Genomic DNA, 23,325 nt, shown 5'->3' on the forward strand with positions numbered 1-23,325 from the left:
GGATTGAGAAGCGAAACGTCTTCAAAGAAAATTATTGTGAAGAGGGAAGAATTGCCTACTATTCAAGAATGGACGCTAAAAGTAGTAAATCTAGCAGAGATGGCCAAAATCACAGCATATTTGAAGGACCATTCAGATGAGAAATATAAGTTGGAATGGAGAAGATGGATTGACTATATTCAAAATAAATATCGGACTAAAAAATTTCAATTAGCTTATGAGTGAAGGCACAAGGAAGGTTACAATTTACCTAAAGTTAGCTTAACAAAAGGGGAATTAAAGCACAAGAGGAGGTAGGATGTTAAAATCAGTTAGCTTATATTAGCGTATGATTGTTAAATGTTTATACCCTGTATTTTGCTCTGGGAGCCTGGGAAGGGGGGGTAGGGTTGGGGGTGGAGGGAGGGAAGGGGAAGGGGAAACATTTGTAAAATTTATTAAAACTTTTAATAAAAAAAAAATTATTGTGGTTGTGCTTCAACCTCAATAATACACAGGCAAACAATCGATACAAACTCAAGGTAAACCGCTCCAAACTCAATTGCAGAAAATAGGACTTCAGCAACAGAGGGGTCAAAGCCTGGAATGCTCTACCTGACTCTGTTGTTACATCCTCAAACCCCCCCACAGCTTCAACCTTAAACTGTTCCACCGTGGATCCCATCCCATTCTTAAGGGGCCCGTAAAGGAGGCGTGCATAAGCGCACCAGCGTAACTACCATCCTGTCTTATTGTCCCCATTTATCTGTATTTACTTCCTTTGTTTTTGTTTATGACCATTCCTATCCTTGTTATCTTGTACATCTTTGACAAACAAATAAAATAAATAAATGAAATGAAATAAAAACCAGAAAGTCCTGTTGCCTCTTGAAAAAGCCCCTTTGGAGACACATTGAAGGATGAAATTGGTCTCCACGCCATTATAATGACCATTCTCATGTTCTCATCACAAACAATCTACTCCTTAGTTGCCCCAACTACTGTTATGCCCTCAAGTGTGGATCTTTCCCTTAGAGAAGGAACGCAAAAGACCTCGTCAATCAAATAGGCATTCAAAGCATCCAAAGACTGGCCAATAGAGTTGGAAGCCATCAATGATCATTTGAGAAGTTGCATCTGTCCTCCTTCCCAGGAATGGAGAGCCTCTCAAATAATCTTACTTACTTGTCATAGGACTGGAGAGACTTCAAGTACGTTCCTAGAAGGGACTGCAGCTCCTTGGCGTACTCTCGCTCTGTTTCCAAAATGTTTTGAAGCACCTGAAGATAAGCAGGAGATAACAAAGGAACAATCTAAATAGATATTGCCTGAGAATGATGGCATTCATGAACAGACTGTGTGTTTTTCAACATGGCTAGGCTCACAAGTATGAAAACCTTCCCATCACGTGTTTACAGACATGGTGCCAAAAATAAAGTCTCCCTCGAGTCAGCTCAGCAGCTGGTGACTTCATATAAATATCTGTGCGGTTTCTTGGCAACAGGTAGAAGCAGTTTATCATTTCATGCTTCCAAGATATGGTTTCGACAACTCAGTTTAGCCTACAATCTTGAGTCTCCTATTCAAGCATGGACCATACCCAGTTTTAGTTGGGCTTAGCTTTTGGAAAGAAAAGTTGAGTTGAGGTCAACTTTTGCTGTTTTCTGGGCAATCATATTGTTGTTTCCCAGGATATTTATGGACAGGAGAAATATTAAAATGTTGGTGGTTGGGAAATACTGATAAGGAGTGAAGCCCCAGGGTTCATGTTTGATAGCCCTGAGGGCTTTCCATGTTTCAGGTTTAATCACTGGAATCAGATTTCCCCCTAATTGTGGACCTCTGTCCTTAATAATCTGGAACCCACCTGGGTTAAGAGAGGACAAAAAGTAAGTAAAAGAAAATGTTATTTCTACCCCAGAAATACGTCATTGCCGTTTTCTTCTTTGGAAGAACATGTGAAAGATGCTTATCTCTTCTACCAAAGTAAATAAGACCTAGCCAAAAATAAAAAGAGGCAGGAGAATTCTTTGGCCTACTATGATTAAAAATGACCGAAGAGTTGACTTTTCCCTCCCACCCTGACAAAAAAGACCTAAAAAATCTAGAATGTTAAGATTGCAAGAGGGAGCTTTTCTTGAGATTTTTCTTCTTCTCCTTGCTAGTAATAAGTCCTTTCCTAATAATACCCTGCAGGAATGCCTTTAACCTCTGACATCACTGTTAGCACAAACACCCCCATGCCAGGGACCCAACTTCAAAGAAGGAAGTCCTGGGGATATAAAACAGAAATCTCCATTTCCATTGAAAGTGGACCATCTACCCTCCAAATGGGAGTCAACCCTAGAAGAGACACTTCTTGGAAAGGCCAATGCGTGTTCTGCTCTCAACTGCAATATGACTTCAATAAGCTGTTGTGGCCCGCCAGTGGCCAGCAGAGCTGGCAGCAGATTCGGACAGTGAGGAGGTTGGGGAGGAACCTGGGCCAGTCCTGGAGTCTGGGGAAGGTTCTGGTGAGGGCTCTGTGTCGGAGGCAGAGAGGGGGCCAGGGCCGTATGCCAGTTCTCAGCTGCCTTCGGAGTCGGACATCAGTGGGGCAGAAGAACAGCTGGAGCCTGTTCCCAGTGTGCACAGGCGCAGAGTTGCCAGACGAAGGGAACAGCTAAAGAACAGGGGTTGACTTGGGAGGAAGGCCACAGATGGACAATGAATGGTCCCTCCCAGAGGAAATAAAAGAGGAGCGAAGGGGAGTGGAGTTTGCAGGAGACAATTAGTTCGCTTCATTGGTTCATAACTCACAGAGGCTCCTGGCCAAGTTCTGCAGATATCGGCCTGTCAGCTCTCCAAGCCAGATAAGGTCTGTGACTGTAAATCCTCCTTTGAAAGACTTTGGATGTGAATGAGCAGAATTCACAGTAATTTAATAAAAGGGGATTTTTGTCGAGACAAGGAATTTGCTTCATGCTTTCGGGAAGCCTCGATCAGAATATAAACTAAAAAGCATTTTTTTAGTTGGTTGAAATCATGTTGCAGGAGACTCAGCTATGATGCTGAAGTAAGGTTGCTTCTTCCTTAGCTAAGAAAACTGAAATGGAGAAGAGCTGCCTAATATTCAGATAATCAGCATAACCAGATCTTGTAGCCCCATTGCAAAACATGTGTTTTGCTTAAGCTTGGCTTGATTTTTTTATGACTTTGTGTGATGTTGCAGCTTTTCTTTAATAGTTCACAAGGATAGATTTACAGGCATCCTTTCCATTAGAAAAATTCAGGGATGATAGAGACTTCTACAGGCTTACCACAGCATAGTAATTCTTCGTAAGTTGAGGCGTTTCGGCTCCTTTCAAAGCCTTGGGAGAGAGCAGTTTATCTGGAGGAGAAACAGTAGGTTATAAAGTGAAAGAAAACAAGAAAGGAGAGGAGGAGGAGTAAAATGAGAAGATAGGAAGGAGAACGAAAAGGAGAAAGAAAGGGAGGAGGAGAAAGAAGAGGAGGAAACAAGAAGATAGGAAGGAGAAAGAAAAGGAGAAAGAAGAGGAGGAGAAGGAAAACGAGAAGATAGGAAGGAGGAAGGAAAAATGAAAGAAAAGGAGAAAGAAAAGGAGGAGGAAGAGGAGGAGAAACAAAAGGAGGAGGAGTAAGGGGATGAGGCTAAAGTGGAGAAGGAGTTTTTCACAAATGCAGAAATAATGTAGACCACATAAAGCTAACTATGGAAACCGCACTATGTTAAAGCATAAGCAACCCCATATGCAGGCTGCTCTGTACTTTAACGGACCTCGCCCATCTCTCTGGGCATGCAAATCAAACATACCCAAGCAGACAACATCACAACAAGGCCAAGCACACGAATGCGAACGCCAACAACGATAGGAACGATCGCAACAGGTGCCTCTTACCGGTGGATTTAATTTCTCTGACGTAGTTGCTGGGGAACCAACCCGTCTTCCCGTTCAGGGTCCCTTCCCACCAGCCCCCTTCCTCCGTGCGGGTGACGTAAATGAGGTCCCCCTTGTTGATGGTCAGCTCATCTTCGTTGGTCTGCTTAAACTGGAAACGGGCCTTGACCACCAGTTGGTGACTGCCGTTTTCGGTCATCTCCTAAAGCAAGATCAGGAGGAGACGGTTGGGTCCGGAAGAGAAAGAAGAGAGAAGAAGAGAGAGAGGGAATCATCCAGTGTCAGGCCTGCAGCCCTCTTTCCTCTTGGATCTCAGGCCTACCACATTTTCTATTATCCTACTATGCATTTTCTACGGTGGGAAAATGGGAAGGGGGATTGTACGGAGTTAGATGATATGTAGCCATAACAACATTCTTTCTAGAAAGCCAAGGTCATCCTTTGTCTCTGCACCTCTGCACCTGACCAGAACTGGATGGGTGAAACTGCCAGCATGGCAGTGGGAGATTGGACCATGGGATGGACTTGTGGGTGTGGGGAAAACCAGGAAGCTTTCAGGTTCGGGTTTTCCCAGATGTGCCAACATGGCTCTCTTAATAAATTGGAACTCTGATTTAATTTTGGATACTGTTTGGAATCCTGACATCCAGACAGCTTAATGAATGTTTAATGTTTAATTAAAAAGAAGGACCAGGAGAGACATGAAAGCAGTGTTCCGATATCTCAGGGGCTGCCCCAAAGAAGAAGCTATTCTCCAAAGCACCCAAAGGCAGGACAAGAAGCAATGGGTGGAAACTAATCAAGGAGAGAAGCAACTTAGAACTAAGGAGGAATTTCCTGACAGTTAGTACAATTAATCAGTGGAACAGCTTCCCTCCAGAAGTTGTGAATGCCCCAACACTGGAAGTCTTTAAGAAGAGATTGGACAACCGTTTGACTGAAATGGTATTGGGTTTCCTGCCTAAGCAGGGGGTTGGACTAGAAGACCTCCAAGGTCCCTTCCAACTCTGCCTGAATATGAAAGCTTTGTTAGGAAGAAGCAGAAGAGAGATGCTTTGTTGGCCAACCGATGTCAGGAAGGGCTGAAACTATAAAGCTGACAACTTCTCCAAAAAAGTTGCATTTGAAGGAGGAAATTCCTGCTTCACCATTCAGCTGTACAACTCTTCTGCTGCACCAGGTTAACACCAGGCCCTGCCTGCTATTTCCTCTCACAATCCAACGCATTTTTAGGATGGCATATTATTCTTGATTTGGGCTGCTATGCCAGCCTCTACGAAGGAATAGGCAGGAGAAGAAAGATGTAAAAAACAAACAAGCAGAGGATAGGGAAAGCCAGCTCAAACCTTCACGAATTTCAATTAAAACAACGTTGCATTAATGAAATCAATTTTTTGTCCATAGGTCCCCCCACCTTCTGAGATGGCAGAAAGGGGCAGAATGGACCTGAGAAGGCCACATTCCCAAGGGTGGTGAAGGAAGATGCAAGTGGGGCATTCCTGTCCTGGGTGGGATTGCGTTGAAAACATACCCCAACTCTTGACTGTCTCTGCAACACTCTGGATGTCCGAGCGGAGGCGGCTTGGGTGAGGGGCTGGCAGTCACCGGGGGCCGGAGAAGGCAGCTGAGAACATGGCTTCTTGGTAGAACTTCCTGGATCTGTTAAAAAGGAGAAGAGGTCAAAAACGGAAGGAAATAACTCTTGCTGGGCTAAGGCTGGGAAAAGAGCTCTAATGGGTCGAAGGAAAGCCTGCGTCCTTTGCACCCCAACTGAAAAGTGTTTCTCAACTTTAACCATTTGAAGAGGGGTGGACACAGGGGTGGATTCCCGTCAGCCACTAATGCTGGTTCGCTTGTGAGCGCAGAGTGTGCGCTTGATAAATAAAAATTGTTCTGCGCAGGCGCATAAGCCCAAAAAGAAGATGGTGGTGCCTATGGCACCGCCAGGAGAACTGGTTTGGTGGCATGGCAGGCCGCCAAATCACTATCGGTTTGACCGAACGGTCCGAAGCGGTAGGAACCCACCCCTGGGTGGACATCAACTCCCAGAATTCCCCAGCCAGTAGATCAGAGGTGGGTTGCTCCCGGTTTGTCCCGGATCGGGCAAACCAGTAGTGGCAGCGGTGGGAGGCTCCGCCCACCCGCCTGGAAGCTTCTGCGCATGAGTGTGAGCAAAGCCTCTCCCTCCCAGCCTTCGGAAGAAAAAAAATGTGTTGCTAAGTAGAACAGCTTTCAGCATCATTTGGCGAGCCATTTCGGAAGGCGGGAAGTGTGGGTGGTTTATTAGTGTGGCATCCATGCGCCATCCTCTCCGTCAACCAGCTGGTATCACAGATTGCGTGAGTTGGAGAGGTATCTAGTCCAACCTTGTTCCAGGCAGGAATTCATTAAAACAGTGTGTCTCAATTTTAACTATTTTAAGATGAGTGGGCCATCCATCCATCCATCCATCCATCCATCCATCCATGCTCTATCTGTGTCTATCTTTCTCCCTCCCTCCCTCCATCCATGTTATACGCTTCTCCATCCATCTATCGATCCATCAATTCATCCATCCATCCATCCATCCATCCATCCACCCATCCATGTTATACGTTTCTCCAGCCATCTATCCATCCATCAATTCATCCATCCATGTTATATATCTGTCTGCCTGTCCATCAATCCATCCATCTATTTATCCATCCATCCATGCTATATGTCTGTGTCTATCTGTCTCCCTCCTTCCACCCATCCATGTCATCCATCCATCCATCCATCCATCCATCCATCCATGTTATCCAATTGTCTATCCATCCATCCATCCATGCTACATCTGTGTCTATGTGTCTCCCTCCCTCCCTCCATGTTATATGTCTGTCCATCCATCAATTCATGCTATATCTGTGTCTATCTGTCTCACTCCCTCTACCTATCCATGTTATATGTCTGTCCATCCATCCATCAATTCATCCATCCATGTTATCTATCTGTCCGTCCATCCATCCATTCATCCAAGAAATGGACATCAGAACATAGTGGCCAAGAAATAAATCAGTACCTGAGAAAAAGACCCATACAATATTACCTGTTTCTCTTTCCAGGTATCGAATTATAGCCTTCAACATTCCCCATCCAGTGTCACAGGTGTTCTTGCCACCCCCACAGATACAAATATATAAATCTCCACTGGTGGGACAGGATGGGACCCTCTGGAAGGTCTGCCATCTGTTTCACACCAAGCAGGACAAGATAAAATCTATTCAGATATGCTTAGGAAGCCTCAATCCTTTCCTATATTCTTCAGCTCACTCTGAATCTTGTTAAAATCTAGCATCTGTTCAGCAAGATTCCACTGTTTGCATCTCCTAAAGCTTTTAGCTTTAAATAAAGATTGCATTGCGCATTACCAGCCCAGCCATATCATGTTAAGCGGATCCTTGCCAAATCCTCCAAGAATGATCTAAACAGTAGAGAAACAGTAGAGAAAATACTGACATGTGCATTTTACTCTAATAGCAGTCCAACGCTGAGAAAGAAAGAAAGAAAGAAAGAAAGAAAGAAGAGAAGAAGGAAGGAAGGAAGGAAGGAAGGAAGGAAGGAAGGAAGGAAGGAAGGAAGGAAGGAAGGAGATTCATTTTGAGGAAGGAGGGAAGGATGGGCATGGAAGGAAAGAGGGAAAGAAAAAAGAAATATTAATTTTGAGGAAGGAAAGAAGGAAGGAAGAAGAAGAAAATAAATAGGATACGGGGAAAAAACTAAACTGGAACATACTTTCATCTTTGAAAAGGAATGAGCAGCAGTTTCTATAGGAACAGCCATTTTTTTATTCTATTGTTCTTCTGCAAATAGATGGGGCTGTGTGTGTGTGTGTGTGTGTGTGTGTGTGTGTGTGTGTAGATACCCCACATTGTCAAGATAAAGCCTCTTTCAAGCCTAGCTTGACTCGTGAGTCCTCTGTAGACACGTCCTTGGCTTTTATTTAGCAACGACATGGAAAGTTTGCCTCTGTCTTCTCTCAACGCTTCCCCCCCCCCCCCGCCCTCCACCTCCCAGAGCTGGCCTACAGCCCCGAGATATTGTGGTCGCTTGCAAACCGGGCTGAGCTGTTTTGAAACTAGCCACGGTTGGCTTTAGTGAACTGCCTGCCCGTCCGCAGAAATATCCCTGGAGAGCTCAGAACAAAGCTGGGAAACGAAGGCGTTTGCAGGAAAATATTGTGACATTCCCCCTTTTTTTTCTGCCTTACCTTCCGTGGCTTTATTGAGAGACAAGAGGGCAGTCAATATCTTGGAGAAGTTTTCTCTGGAGTAGAGATCGTGGGCATCAAACTGCTGGAAAAATGATGAAAAAAAATGAAAAGAAGAAATGTCATGGCAACCTTTGCAGCCTTTAGAATAGAATAGAATAGAATAGAATAGAATAGAATAGAATAGGATAGAATGGAAAAGGATAGAAAAGGATAGAATAGAAAAGGATAGAATAGAATAGAGAATGGAATGGAATGGAATTCTTTATTGGCCAAATGTGATTGGACTCTCAAGGAATTTGTCTTTGGTGCATAAGCTGTCAGTGTACATAAAAATACATTCATCAAGAATCATAAGATACAACACTTAGGGATAGTCATATAATACTAAATAAGCAAGCAACATAAATCACACTAGGAAACTAAATAAAACAATACACATTGTAAAGATACAAGCAACAAGGTTATAGTCATAAGTAGAAGGAGGTAATAGGAAGGATGAGAAGAAGAATAGTAACACAGTCTTCTTAGTAAACAAAATTTACTAATGTGATTTAGGAAATGCAATCCAAGCATTTAGAGCAGTCTCAGTTGCTGTGAGTATGCAAAGCTCCATGTTTAGGGGCAGTCTACCTCGCAATACCTGTTGCTAAGGCTACAGAAAGAACCCTCTTGGTGAGCTTCCTAGAGATATTGGCTAGCAACACGGGGCTGCTGGGCCACCCCAAACCTTCACTTTCTAATGATCAAGCCAGCTTTCCCAACCCTCCAGATGTGCAGAGTTCAATTCCCAGAATTCTCGACCAGGGATTTTCTAAAACAAAACAAAACCGAACAGCCACGCCAATCATTCAATCCCAATACTTTTAGCACAGCATCATTCTGGCTTTCATTTTGGGGGTGGGGGGGGTATAGATTTGTTTGGATCCCCCCCCCTGCATTTCCTCCCCTCCTTCTGGTAGCCACCTGTTGTCTTGGGTGCATTTTGCTCCTTAAAACAGAGGCAGGCAGAGTTCATTCAACCAAAGGGCAGCTCCACCAACTTCAAGAAAGACCGTTTTTACTAGAGCGAGTTAAATTTTAAAAGTAACTTTTTCCTTTACGTCAGCTGTTTTGCAACTGAACCCCCCCCCCCCAAAAAAAACGCTAAGCTTCTCTGGTTTTCTTTACATACCGGCCACCCCAGGGCTATTCTGTGGCCTGAAGACTATAATTTAGAGTTCTAAAGAAGGGAACAGGATTTTGTTTATTTGAACAACGGTTTGCAAGGCTAAACTATAATCTGTGCCACTCCATGATTCTGGATTGTGGTGCGTATCTTCTCGGGCAGTTTGAGTACCAGAGGTATCTGGGGCCTTACTTTCGGTAAAGATAAAGCTTTCCCTCGCACATATGTGCTGGTCGTTCCTGACTCTAGGGGGTGGTGCTCATCTCCGTTTCAAAGCCAAAGAGCCAGCGCTGTCCAAAGACGTCTCCGTGGTCATGTGGCCAGCATGACTCAACACCGAAGGCGCATGGAACACTGTTACCTTCCCACCAAAGGTGGTCCCTATTTTTCTACTTGCAATTTTTACAGTTGGCAGAAGCTGGGACAAGTAACAGGAGCTCACTCTGTTACGCGGCGCTAAAGCCAAATTATAATCTGTGCCACTCCATGATTCTGGATTTTGATCCGTATCTTCTCGGGCAGTTTGAGTACCAGAGGTATCTGGGGCTTTAAGAGACCACATTTGTGGCCAATTTATGGCAGGATCAGTGAGTGCACGGTCTGGGAGGGAGCTATGTGTTAGAATCCATTTTGTTCTTGCAAACAAGCGTAGTCCATTTCCCCAAGATTATTATCTATCCAAGACAGCACACAATATAAAATACGCACCCAGATACAATCAGAAACAAAATCACATGGCAGTATTTGAAATAATCACATAGCAGTATTCACATAGGAGTATTCCGGTATTTGAGGGGCTGCCGCAAAGAAGGAGGGGAGGGGGGCACCAGAAGCACCAGAAGGTAGGACAAGAAGCAATGGAGGGAAACTAACCAAGAAGTAAACCTGGAATGAAGGAAAACTTTCCTAAGAATGAGAAAACTTAATCAGCGGAATGACTTCCTTCCAGAAGCTATGGATGATCCAACACTGGAGATTTTTAAGAAGAGATTGGAGAGTCATTTGTCCAGAATAGTTTAGGATCTCTTGCTTGAGCAGGGGGTTGGACTAGAAGACCTCCAAGGTCCCTTCCAGCTCTATTCTATGAGTTCTCCCGTTAAGACGGATCAGGACAGAATGTGCATCAGCAGTAGAAATGAGTAATGAAAGGCCTTTGAAGGGGGTGGGAACCGTGAGTCCTTTTTTAAAAAAGGGGGGAGAGGAAGGGACACCATCTGTGGTAGCCAGAATGGCATGCATCATTTCATAGGAGGCATTCCACCGTGTGCACAATTGGAAAAATTCCCCCTTTTTGAAAACAACAACAACATATTATTGGTAGCCTATATTTATGGAAGCATCATCGTCTCCATGGGAGATTAATCAGGGTTAGGTTATAAATTGCATCACGTCCGCATCCAACACAGACCCCACCCCATCCAAGCCAACCCAGAACTCCTGCGTGAGTTTATGGTCAGGAAAGTCCTTGCTGTGGATCGAAAGACATTTCACTGGTTTATCTGTTTGCATAAGCAGCCAAATCCCCTTAAAACCAATTTCTCCCTTTGACGGACCGGTCATTTTTATCCCAGAGGGCCCTACAAAGACTTTGCATTGGGGTTTTCCAGAAGTAAAAAAGAAAGATTAGACCAGGGATGGTGAACCTTTTCAGCACTGAGTGCCCAAACTGGAACATGTGTACATTTGCATGCGCTGGAGCACCAAAAACCCTAAGGCCAGCTGGCCAGCGCACACATGCTTGTTTTTTGGCTGGTTTTGGCCATTTTTTGAGGCGTTTTTAGGGCACCTGCGCCAAAAATGCCCCCCCAAACCAGCCTGAAAATGCCCCAAAATGGCCTGAAAAAGCCCCGGAAAACACCCTGTTTTTCAGGCTATTTTCCGGTGCTCCGGTGCCCGCAAAGACCAGTGGCTGGCATGCATGTTCATTGTGGAAACCAGAAGATCAGCTGGTGACAGCATGCTTGCTGGCAGAGAGGGCTCTGATTGCCACCTCTGGCACGAGTGCTATAGGTTTCCCATCACAGGATTAGACAGTCCGGGGGAAGGGGGGGGAGAATAGCCGTGCCTTCTTGGATGGAAAGCGACATGGGAAGAGTGGCCGATTGGGATCAGAAGGAAGAACCTCACCGAAGGAGCTGCTAGGCCTCACCCAGCCCCACCTGGGAGAAAGAAGGTCTTCTGATGTTCTCCAGAACTTGCAAGTCAATCAAGCGCACGTAGGCAGAACTGACACCATGGTGGATCTTCCCCACTGAATGGGTGGGTGGTCCCCACTCCCCCTGCCCCTCTTAAACAAGGCCCTCTTGGTTTAGAATCTAGAGCGGCGGGGGGGAGGAGGGGGCGGTGTTTCCAAACTTGGCCAATTTTAAGACTTGGCTGGCTGAAGAATTGTGGGAGTTGAAGTCCACAAGTCTTCAAAGTCGCCAAGTTTGGGCTTTGGATAGTTCCTCTCTATTCAACCCCCCCCCCCCAAGGAAAGACATTGTGCAACTGTTCCAGTTTTTTTCACCCTTCGAGGGTCCCAATGTCCCTTCTGGACTTTCGATTGCCAATCACCTTGCCTGCTCTTAAGGAGAGATCTAGCACCCCCCCCCCCCAGCCTCTTCCCTCTGTTCACCCCCTTGTTACTTCTGCCTCTTTGCTCCAGAAAAGGAATTCCATTAAGGCCGGAGAAATCATTAATCTGTTTCTGGGCCGACAGCAGAATTCCCAACTTGACCTCTAAGAGTACAGACTGACCGGATGGATGGCAGCTCATCAAGCAGGACCAAGGCACCCTTCCAGCTGGAAGCTGCCCCCCCCCCCATGGGTGGAGAGCAAAGCCCATAAGTGGATGATGGGCCTGGATGTCCACACCCCCCCCCCCGCAAATTGGATCTGGATTCTGGAGACACCCAGGGCTTCGGCACAGCTGCATTTGGTAAGAAGACGCCCTCCAGATGTGGAAGAGGGCGCCGCGGCTGCCCTTCTTCGGGCTGCGGGGGAGGGGGCTCACCTTGCAACATCTGGAGGGCATCGCAAGAAGACCCAGGGCCGTTAGGAGGAGAGAAAGGACGGAGGTGCTCCGCAGCCGATTTTTTTTTCTCGGGGACCCTCGGGGCGCCCCGAAAACCGGGGCCAAAGGAGGCTCCGGAGAGAAACTTAGCAAGGAAGGAGGAAGCGACTTACCTGCACTGGAAGCTTTGCGGGGAAACCCTGCAGGCCCCGGGAAGAAACGGAGCAGGGTCGGGGGGAGCCCCTGCGCGGGTCGCGAGAGGCGCGGAGGGGACCGCGGAGCTGGAGGAAGAGGAGGCGGCGGGTGGGGGGGGGGGAGAAGAAGAGGAAGACTCCGGAGCTGGCTAGCCCCTCCGCCCGTCCCTCGAGTGGCTTAAGCGCTGCGCTCCCTCTGCCCGGCCGCTGCTGCTTGCCTGCCTGGCTGCGATCGCGGAGACGGCGCTGACCCGGAGCTGGATCGCGGGCGGGCGGCGCAAAGCAGGGGAAGTGACAGGCGGCGGGAGCGGGAGGCAGCCAGGCAGGCAGGGGCGATGCTCCGGAGCGCCCCCTCCGCGCCGCCTGCCTGCTTCGACTGCCGGGGTGCGCCCTTGCCTGCTTGCCTTGCGGCTCCCCTCTGCGTCAAGGCGCACCGCGGGCGAGGGGTCTCCCCGGGTGGATCCCGCTCAGCTCCCTAGAGCCCGGCCGGGGGGGGGGGTGATCTCTGCGGGGCTCGGATGGGAAAGAGGCGCGCTCCCCCCGCCCCCAAGCCCCTTGCCGGTCTGCCAGCGCGCAAACCTCTTTTACAACAAACTCGCTATGTAGGACAAGCAGGGCGCCACGATCCTCCCTCCCGCCCTTGGCGACCAGTCTTCCAAGCGGTCGTTGCCCCGGATCTGCAAGCACGAACAGCCGGGGGGAGGGAGGGGGATGTGAGTCAGGCTGCAATGCACAGCTGGTTTCGGACGAAACGGTCGTTTCGGCCGCGTCTTCGGATTGCAGAGGGGAGCGGCCCCGGCGCTGCAAAAAAATGTCATTTCGCGTTAGCCCGTGTGTGTGTGTGTGTAGGGCTCAGGATCTATTGGGCAGCCTTGTTGGCAGAAGAGCAACCGGGAAAGCAACTGGGTGGGTGGGTCTCCTTTGGAACTCCTTGCCACTCGACTCGCCTGCCTGCTGCCCAGCCTGGCGGCCCATGGCAGGGGTGAAGGGTTCAGGATCTACTTGGCAGCCTTGTTGGCAGGAAAGCAATTGGGTAGGTGGGTGGGTGGGATAGAGGCGGTGCCCCCCTGGAAGCTGGTATTTTTCACATCCCCCCAATTATCTTGCCCGAAGCCCCGACTCAATGACAACCAGATTGAATCCAGACATCTGCTTCGGCTTTGCCCCTCCTTGCTCTGGGGCAGGAACTGAATCATTCCCCAGACACAATCTGCCGCCGCCGGGGAACAATGGGAGTGGGCTGCAAAAGGAGGGGGGAATCCCCTCCCCAGACTCACTTATGGCACCTGGTGGGAGTTGCAACCACCGATTTTTCTATTTCTTCTCTTCCATGCCCCTCCCCCACCCCCAACCTACCCTCCGTCTCCCCCCTCCCACCCCCCAGATGTGTCTGTAAGCCCTGGAAGCGGAGCGGGGACAGGGAGGCGGCAGGGGGAAAATAAAAACCCACAGCCTTCCTAAAGATAAGGGAGACCGAAGGAGACAAGACTGGGGAAAGGCGGTTCGCCCTTGGGAAGCCTAAAACCGGACATTCTGGTTCTTGCATTAGCTGGACTCCGGAGAAATGTCGAATTGAGGCGACAGCAGGGAAGGAAGAACCCCCGGAGAACGTCTGAACTGGCCTTGCTACAAGAGAGTCACAGGACTGAGGAGCTGCTTCTGTGGCTGGAAGCCCCCTTTGAAAGCCTCCCCAGTCCCAGCTCTCTCTTGTTGGGCCTTCAGTCCATCCATCCATCCATCCATCCATCCATCCATCCATCCACCCACCCACCCATATCTGTCTGTCCATCCATCTCTATCTAGCTATCCACCCGCCCACCCAACCCTTCCTCCCTCCCTCTCCCTCTCTCTCTCCTCCCTACCTCCCTCTTTGCAAAATGTATTGGAGTCAGTTGCTGGTTATTTCCAATGGAAGGCCAAGGCTGGGAATAAACCCTCTTGCGAACCAAAATGAACGGATATTATTTTGCCGAGGGAGGACAAAGCACGCTGGCCCTCTACAGCAGCCACACACACAATCCTCAGTCCTTCTTCAACCCACGGAAGACACCCTCAAGGGGTCCCATTGGGTCAGGGCATCCGGTTGTAGCAGCTCTTCCTTACCACCTCCCTGCCACCCACCACCTATCCATCCACAGACCCTTCCCGGCGCTGTTATCTGTTGCTGCTTACCTCCACTTTCAGCGCCGCACACCCATTTAAAAACTGTTGGATATTGCCAAGGCAGTCGGCTTCGGTCCTGGGCTCCAGGCAATACTAAAAAAGAACCAAAATCTGACAGTCAACAGATCTGGAAGCTTGTGACAACTCCTGTCAGCTGGCTCACTTTTGTTCTCAAAGAACATTACCCTGTGTGTTTGTAGGAAGGAACAAGACAGCTTGGTGCTCACTGGATTTTAACAAGAAAATGGGCTGTGGGTGGGTGGGTGGGGAGACAAGCTGTCAGCTCAGGAAGAACCACGGAGCAAATGAACCCAAAGCCACCCAGAGCTTAGGATCTGGCGCCGAATACTGGCCCCATAAGATGCCCTCTGCTACGGTAGGAAGAGAAAGATTGTTGGAGATGAAAACCTGTGAACTGGGAGAAGAGATCCCTCTGCCAAGCAATTCTGGGAATCTTTATGGGTGATGGACCAAGTGGATTCACCCTAGAAATAAGGAGACATTTTCAACCCATGGAACAGAAGTTGACTTTGGCAGTTGTGGGAGCTTCATCTCTGGAGGCTTTCAAGAAGAGACAGGGCTGCCATTTGTCAGAAAGGGTGTAGGGTCTCCTGCTTGGACTTGACTAGATGACCTTCAAGGTCCCTTCCAACGCTGCTAATCCATCTCTCTATCTTTAGAAGGTCTTCTGCAAGAGCTAGCTAGCTTGCAAGACGTGAGAACGTGCAACTTCTTCAAGAAAGATGGTAGCAAAGAAAAGAGAAATTTCTTAGGTGGCTTCTGGCCTGCTTGGTTGATTCCGTTGGAAAGCCAGTTGGATAGGAGATGCTACCCAAGAGACTTTGTCTGCTGCACCAGGCTGTTTGTTAGCCCAATTTCGGGTGATAATGGCAGTCTTTAAAGCCAGGTATGGAGTCTTGTATTTCAAAGACTTGCTCCCATGCAAATTTGATCCTTAAAACAGTTACCGCTGCATTTGGAGTAGGGTTGCCCAACCTTCTAATTATAATTCTGGTCTTTCTGGTTTCCTTGCTCTGGTGGATTTCTTTTTCTTTCTTTTTTTCCCTTTCTTGAGAAATGGGGAAGTCCTTTGAAGAGGAGGGAAGAAATGTGCATAACAACAACTCAACTCAAATGGAATAAATCATCTGAAACTGTCTTCTGAGGACCTCAGGACCTGAAAAACATCATGTTTCAGGATGGTTGCAGGACAAGGAACGTTGGATTCTCACATCATAGTTGCTGGTTTTGAGCAGAGCCCAAGGTAAGAAAGGGCTTGCGAAGTGCAGAGAGGAGGAGACAGAAGGGGAAGGGAATGTCCTTCTGTGCGTTTCATCCTCTCTTTTTTTAAAGCTTTTAAAATGATTGTTTATATTCCACTCTTCTTATGCCGGTTCTAATGGCCACAGGGGAGATTGAACTGACCTGAGCTGTGCAAGTAAAAGTGTAATCAAAATACAACCACTCTGTGTGCTGTGAGGTCCATTATATCTTTTATCTTTTTTGGGAGGAAAAATAAAGTTTTCACATCAAGTCTGCAAGCAGCTGTCTGGTTGAGATTCCTCAAATTCCAGGCTCGGGATGCAAGGCCCCCATTGTGCACTTCCTGCCTGTGGGCTTCTCTGCCCCGTAAGAAGCAACATCAGCAGATCTTCCAATGAAGCAGGGGCTGAGGTTAACCGTCATGTGGGCAGGATACGGCTGAAATACAGCAGTGGATTTGAAGCACCAAACGGTCAAATTTTGGAAGAATCTGTTTTGTTTATAATCTCAAGCCAATAACACTACAGTGTTTCTTCTTCTTCTTCTACTTTTCCCTACAGGATTGGCTCATTCGGAGTGGTAGGGGAAAGAAATTCAGATGGCTGAAGGAGTCTTCTAAATCAGGGATCTTCAAACGTGACGAACTTTTAAGGCTTGTGGACTTCAACTCCCAGAATTCCTCAGCCAGCACGAGGAATTCTGGGAGCTGAAGTCCACAAAACTTAAAAGTTGCCAGGTTTGGAGATCGCTACTCTAAATCCTTCTAGATCCCTACTCTAAACCCTCTAAATTCAGAGAGAGAGGCGTCCGCGCAGGCACCCCAAGAAATGCTTCCTTTTTCAAGAGAAAGAAAGGAACTTCCAAGGCAACGCGAAGAGACAACATGGTTTTATTTCTTCCTCTTTCTTTCTTGGTGGTGTTTTCCATTTGCCTCTTGCACTTTCCAAATATACTTCTTGGGGGATGTAAAAGTTCACAGATCTTCCACTTCTGCTACGGGGCTTCTCATTTTTTACGCATGGATTTCTAAATCCATGGGAATATCCTCTGCTTGAGTCATCCCTCCTTCGAAATGAATAAGTCTGGAAACAGGAGTGGAAGGAGAAAAGGAAGGACTGAAATAATTTTTAGGGTCTCGTTTGAACTGGCGAGTTCTGCCTTGAATTGAGAGAAGTCCTTGAGAAAATTAATGGTATTTTGGGTTGGCCTCAGGCATTCTCTCTCTTCTTCCCTCTCTAAAAAGCCCCATTGTATCTCTGTGTTATAAATTGGAAACCTCTTCGATTTTGTCTTTGTTATATTCCAGAAACTGGGCACGTTCTTCTAAAAGATTTGACTGTAGAGTAATGAAATATCTTTTTGTTTCTTTGCACTGTTCCGAGATCTTCAAGGTTTTTTACGATTCCCCAGTGATATGGGATCCTGTCCCCATGGTGTTAGGGACCAGGATATTTTCCTCCTCCACCACTACGTGCAATTAAAATTTACCCCTCGATGCTGAAGAGCAAAAATCGTGAAGACCTGTTCTAGCTGGCCTCCAAAAAGTCCATCTCTTATCTACCCTCTTTCTAAAGCGAGCGAATCGTCACGGTCCTACCTTTTCAATAGAGCCAGGCAGAAGTCGTAGAAGGAGTTTGCAAAGGACAACTCCGTCTCTCAGGGACGTCTTGAGGAATTGCTTGGGGTCCTCAACCATCATTTTGGGGGAATTTAAAGCCCCCATGGAAATCAACCAAGTCACCATTTGCTCCTCTGGATTCATGACTGAAGCCTGCTCTGCTCTTACAAGTTTCTTTTGTGCAACGGTAGAGCCAAACCCACATCCGTGGCTGCATCTTCCGGCTTCTTCTGAGGTGGGCGAACAGGCAGTTAAAGTGCTTCCCCTATTACCCTCCACCTATGAGAGGACAAACCAGTTGAATACTTAAAAAAAAAAACCAGCAAGAAAGCACCATCTTGGACTGGAGGAACAAGTTTGTTGCATTTCTATCGATCGCCTTATGCAATTGCTTATGCGGAAGGAAAAAACCAGAACATTCCGCACCACCACCGTTGTCGCAAAGGAAAGCGCTTAAATTTAACCATGGACTTCAACTCCCAGAATTCCCCCAGCCAGCCTGCTTGAAGATGGGTAGACTTCCCACTCCCAGAATTCCTGAAGTTGCCAGGCTTGCAGAGAAAAAAAAAATGGTCTGCAAAGTTTGCAATAAATAGTAAATTTCTCTAATTCTGTGATGGGCGAGCGGGTAGGAAGGGTGAGAAAACGGATAGGTAAAAAATTTCCCTGCGAGGAAAATTTAAGAATCTATGGGGGGGGGGGAGGGAAAGTGTTGTGCCTCTTTTTAAATCTTGGTAATTTTTCTACTTGCAGGGATAGTTTTAAGTGTACAAAAGACTGTTACTGAGCTGTAAACGTCAAGATATCTCCAAAAGATGCATTTCTAAAAAGTGGGTTGCTTTTTAATGGGCGGGGGAGGGAATTATCCACTATTTTAGTTGCCATCGTTCACCTTTAGACTGTACAATCTGTGACAATACACAGAGACCAGGACCGATGAGGATTCAGTCAAGACTCTGTTAAGGCATCAATCCACGCAATGCCCACGTAACTCAAACCAAGGTTAGATATTTTAAAAGGTTTACATCTTTAAATGTGAGAGATGAACTCTTTCAGTGTTATGAAAAGCCCTCTTTCCATATGGGCTGCTGTTTTGTACATAAAACAATCACAAGCACTTAACTTAAAAAAGGAGGGAGAAATGCAGAATTCAGGGATACAGCTAGAAGTTCACACTTCTTCATCCAAACAGTGGCATCTTGTGGTTTTGGGGCCACAAAGGGCAAACTCTTGGTTTCTGGGAATCGTGCTCAATTTCTTTTTTGGGAGGGCTGTTTGCAAGGGAGGCAATGATAAAAATTCAGGGCTTTTGAGTTTGTGTTGGATGGTTGCCTTTTGTAAAAAAGAAAAAAAGGGAAGCCCATTTATTCCTCACCCTCCTTCCTGTCTTAAAACTGCCACTTGAGCCACCCAAGAGGCAGCTGTACTGAAGCTTCAGGTGTCTATTTCTGATTTGTGGTTTTGTGCCAGGCTGCACCCCCCCCTTCCTCTGAGCTCATGAGCTGCACCAGATGCTGCAGAGCATGCAAAGAACTGAAAATCGGGCAGGGTTTGAAATTCTGTACAAATTTCACTTTCAGGGTTGTTGGGGCTTTTTTTTTTTAAAGCCCTTTAAATAGCCATTTCCCTCCCTGCAATACTGTTAACTCAAGAGGGTGGCATAAAATGTTTTAATAGAAGCCAGGTGTCCAGGATGGTGGATCCCACAGCATAGGATGTATGAATAAAACAGACCTGTAGCCATTTCACCAAGAATGACTCCCTTTCTGGGCAGCGCCAACTGGCAGAGCAAGGCTCGTCCCTTTCACCCACATAATTGTGGGTCAGAGGAGGCCCTGAGCCCTACGAATCCTTTCCCATAGGCCTAGATCGCCCTCTACTGACAAGTCTTGTTTTGCGCTCCACAAAAGTTAAGCCATCTTTTTCATTTTTGAGGCAAGCTCTTCCCTTTTAAAATGGAACAATGGCTTTCCCTAAAGAGATGCTTATTGGCAGCTTTTTCTTCTGTGCATGTGGAATCATTCTGTGAATTTGCATCATTTTAAAGCAGGGGTGTCCAAACTTGGGAACTTTAAGACTTGTGGACTTCAACTCCCAGAATTCCCCAGCCAGCATAGCTGGCTTAAAAGTCTTAAAAGTTCCCAAGTTTGGACACCCGTTTTAAAGCAAAGACGCAAGTTTACCAATGCCGTAATTGGGTGGGGCCTGGCTCCAAAATGCAGTGCTTTTAGACAGAGAAGCCCTAGTCTAAGGTAAAAACAGCCCTAGGGTGACAAAATAGTACTACGCAAGTGGCATAATCACACAGAAGTTCCAGAACCTTTTCCTGGACTGTTTCCCACCAGTTCCTCCGCCCCCATCTGTCCTTGTGTATTTGGATTACTTTGCAATTGGCCAGAGCTAACGCAACAGGATCTCTCTCTTCCTGTTTTTTTTTTTTGACCATCTCTCTTTTTAACTGGGTTACAAGCACCCAGCTACCTCCACCGCAAAGTACTGCCAGGCACATTGTCGGGTTGGACTGTTCTTGTCTGAGTTATTAAGACTGTTTAAAAGCAAAAGGCCTTTGCTTTGTCACTAAGTGCAGTTCTATCTCCCTCAGTGAAAAAGCTAAGTATCTCTTCCGACTTATTACTATAACATGTTGCTTGTATCTTTCAATTTATAGTTTTTGTTTCCTAGTACGATTTGATAGCTTCTTAATAACCTTGACTATCACCGTTATCTTTTTATTCTTGATGTATTTTATCCTCCTCACGTACGGAGTACATACACCAAAGACAAATTCCATGTGTGTCCAATCACACTTGGCCAATAAAGAATTCTATTCTATCCTTGTCAACCCATTCAAATCTACCTGTACCATAAAAGCTGGTTATATAATCAGTAATATCAAATCCAATAAATACCCAGAGTGGTCTTTGGCCACTCCTGTGCTACACTTCGTTCCGAAAGCCGGAACTGTCACCACGGACCATTTTAGAGTAATGAAGACCCCAGGAGGAAATCCAACACTTTATTGACAGTTTAATGAATACAAGGATCCCAAGCTTCAGCCGTTGAGCGTCTTCCACGGAGCATTTGACCAAAACATTACCCGTTTCTTAAATTTATGGCACTAGCTCCTTTTCACAATCGTATTTTATGAAAAGGGCATTGGTAACCACACGGACTTTTATGCTATCTCATGTGTAGATTTTCCCAACCCATTTATAGATGGCTGTGGCATTCTTGTGAAATCAAATCAACTCCTGGCTAAACATCATGTTGAACATGAGAATTTAAGAAGAGTTCTTCTTGGGGAAAAGCTCAGTATTGCAATTGGCCACATTTGAAAATCCGCTTCCCGCAGTGCAGTCTAATCTCTCGAGAGTTATGAGACAGACGTACACTTGTCTAAATCAGGGATCTGACTCCCCCTTAAATCACAAGCCACGGCTTTTGCTGGATGTTTTCCATCGCATTTAAGAGGACAGAAATAATTTCCACCCGACATTTGAGACTCTTCATCTCACACACGACCCTTGTCTGTAGTCACAACAGACAATGGCGTTTAGGGAATGACTTTCCTGCAAATTGCCTTTTTTAAACTTTACATTCATAGTTTGAGACTGCTTCTTTCTTTGGAGGCCTCCACACAATTCTGTACCTAGAATATAAAAATTAGGAGACTGTCAGAACAGAAAGGCTGTCAAAAAGTATGATTGTTACTAGCCAATGCCCTTGGCAAAATGAAACAACTGCATAGCACAAAAAGAATTAATTTCAGGACCTCTACTTGGTTGCACTTAAACACACCTGGCTGCTTGCAGTTTCTGAACAAGCTGCCGTAAATGACCACAACTCCTCTCTCATAACACCTCTCCTCTCAAGTGACGGATCATCTCTTATCTGTCATGCTGGGCCTCAACGATAAACGGCTTTCAGCAAAAGCTTAAGAGCTGTCTGCTAACCATTGTTAAGGTCAATGGAGATATTAGCCCACAAGCTTATCAGCTCTCCAGCTGTTTAACTGTTTATATCTCTATTTTTTAAAAAAAAGTGATTTAAGAAACTAGGTACAGAAAACCTAGGTGAAAAAACAACGTATTTCCAAGTTCTATTTTGGAAGGTTTCTACTGAATATTCTTCATCCCGTTTCATATGTAACCTCCTTTTTAGAAGTTTTTAACACACCAGCACTTTAACCATATTGGATAGTCTTTATTTTTGACTTTACCAAGTATTTGTTCCCGTTTGCTTGCAAAAGCAAGTTTCTCATGAAATGGGAGGTGCTATCAGCCTGTTCAAACTGAACCGTAGAACTAAAAAAGTAAGCTAATCCTACAAACCAGCAACGATGGGGTAGCGAGTTTGTCCTACGCTTCAAGCTTATTCTGAAACAAGCCATTTTAAGGCCTCCCTTACCTCCTCCAGCTCACAAACGTGATCTCCATTCCAGCACACGCACTGCTTTCCGGGTCTCATCTTAAAAGGAACGAGCGTTCAGCCTGCAACGATTACAGACGGTGTAAAGATTCCGGTGGGCCCAACCGCCCAAACCCACAACCACCCCAGAAACAGGGGAGGGAAAAAACACCCCCAAAAAACCAACAACCTGGGCTTGCCGATTAGTCTGTCACGATCTAACATTTTACACATTTGAGAGGTGGAAGGTTCATTGGACTGGAATGAACTGGAATGGCTTAGTGAAAAAGTTGCATGGCTTTATGGATTCTGATTTTCTTTCCAATGGTGCTTTTCATGGTAAGTCCATTTGACTGGCAAATGTGTTTGGAAGATTTAGAGGAGGCACTTTAGCTGGAGGTCTTCAGGTCTTACTACATTTCAACAGCATCTTTTGAACTTCCTGGCCGCACCTGGGTCATGACAACTCGCCCCAGGTACCAAAACTCCCAAACAAGACTACAGTATAAAGAAAAGAAGTCAGGCATCCAACTAAACATCAAGTTCGTAATCATGGCTTGCTTGACATTTCCCAAGCTGTTAACACAGATTTTGGCCACTTAAGCCAAGTTCTGATTGTATTACGGTTTTACATTTCTCAAATTTAAGAAATACAAGTAGTTTGCTTTTTTTTTTTTAAATATCTTCATTGGAACATACTGGGCCAAAAAAGCAATAGTCCCTCCCAACCCCTTATGGGGACGTTTGTTTACAAGTTGCTTTCTTAGCATCATTTTCAAAAGCTTTGTGCCATAACATATTTTCATCCAAGACAAGGTTATGATGAATTTAGAAGGCTTCGGCCTAAGGCTTTCCAGCACAGGTATTTTTTTTTTCCATTTGGCGCTTTCTTTAAAAGCTAGAAAAACTTCCATTGCCATGATGCACAGAATGTCCTACTGTACTAAAAAGGATGATAGCTTTGGTTTCACGTTTTGACTTAGACCGAAAAACTAGTTTTTGCTTTGCTTACCATCTTTTGCTGTTTCACGGGCATTTGATGCTTTAAAGCTGTTGTGGGCTGCTGAAAGTTTTCACTTGTTTATATGAAGCCATAAGCTTTTCAGAGGTTGGTGAAAGAGACTTCTTTGCTTATCTTACTTTTCTCCATTTTGCCTTTGGAGTCAAAGATGTTCCTTTAAAAATGAGACACTACAGGATTGCAAAAATTTGAAACAGTAAGAGCAAGTACGTTCTGCAGCTTCTTGGATGGGATGGGCCAAACCACTTTTTTTTCCTTAAATTTACAGAACTCTGTAGCTGGCTTTGCTACAGGTTAATATATTACTGAGGGGGGTGAGGTTCTTGCAAATTGCCTAAGGAAATGCGTAGAATGGCGCAATGTACATTCAGCTTTATCCATTGGTGGTTT

The 23,325-nt window shown here is 46.0% G+C and overlaps 1 protein-coding gene across 3 annotated transcripts in view; it reads right to left on the bottom strand.

Annotated features, from left to right (window-relative positions):
- The window catches only part of ARHGEF6 (Rac/Cdc42 guanine nucleotide exchange factor 6), a 39,313-nt gene extending 21,183 nt beyond the window's left edge, over nt 1–18,130 (bottom strand). Inside the window, exons 1-7 of one of the 3 annotated variants that reach the window (XM_081963802.1) lie at nt 17,487–18,130; nt 14,636–14,719; nt 8,107–8,188; nt 5,410–5,537; nt 3,879–4,080; nt 3,279–3,349; nt 1,165–1,259 (exon numbers count right to left, since the gene is read on the bottom strand). In XM_081963802.1, coding sequence (XP_081819928.1) covers nt 1,165–1,259; nt 3,279–3,349; nt 3,879–4,080; nt 5,410–5,537; nt 8,107–8,188; nt 14,636–14,719; nt 17,487–17,651 — 827 coding nt within the window. In that variant the 5' untranslated portion in view covers nt 17,652–18,130. Of the gene's footprint in view, nt 1–1,164; nt 1,260–3,278; nt 3,350–3,878; nt 4,081–5,409; nt 5,538–8,106; nt 8,192–12,442; nt 12,719–14,635; nt 14,720–17,486 lie in introns of those variants that run through there. The other 2 variants (XM_081963801.1, XM_081963803.1) reach the window with 2 other exon arrangements.
- Nucleotides 18,131–23,325: the final 5,195 nt, after the last annotated feature.

The sequence above is a fragment of the Natrix helvetica genome (genome assembly GCF_964273705.1).
Source record: "Natrix helvetica genome assembly, chromosome: 11".
Taxonomy (NCBI): Eukaryota; Metazoa; Chordata; class Lepidosauria; order Squamata; family Natricidae; genus Natrix; species Natrix helvetica.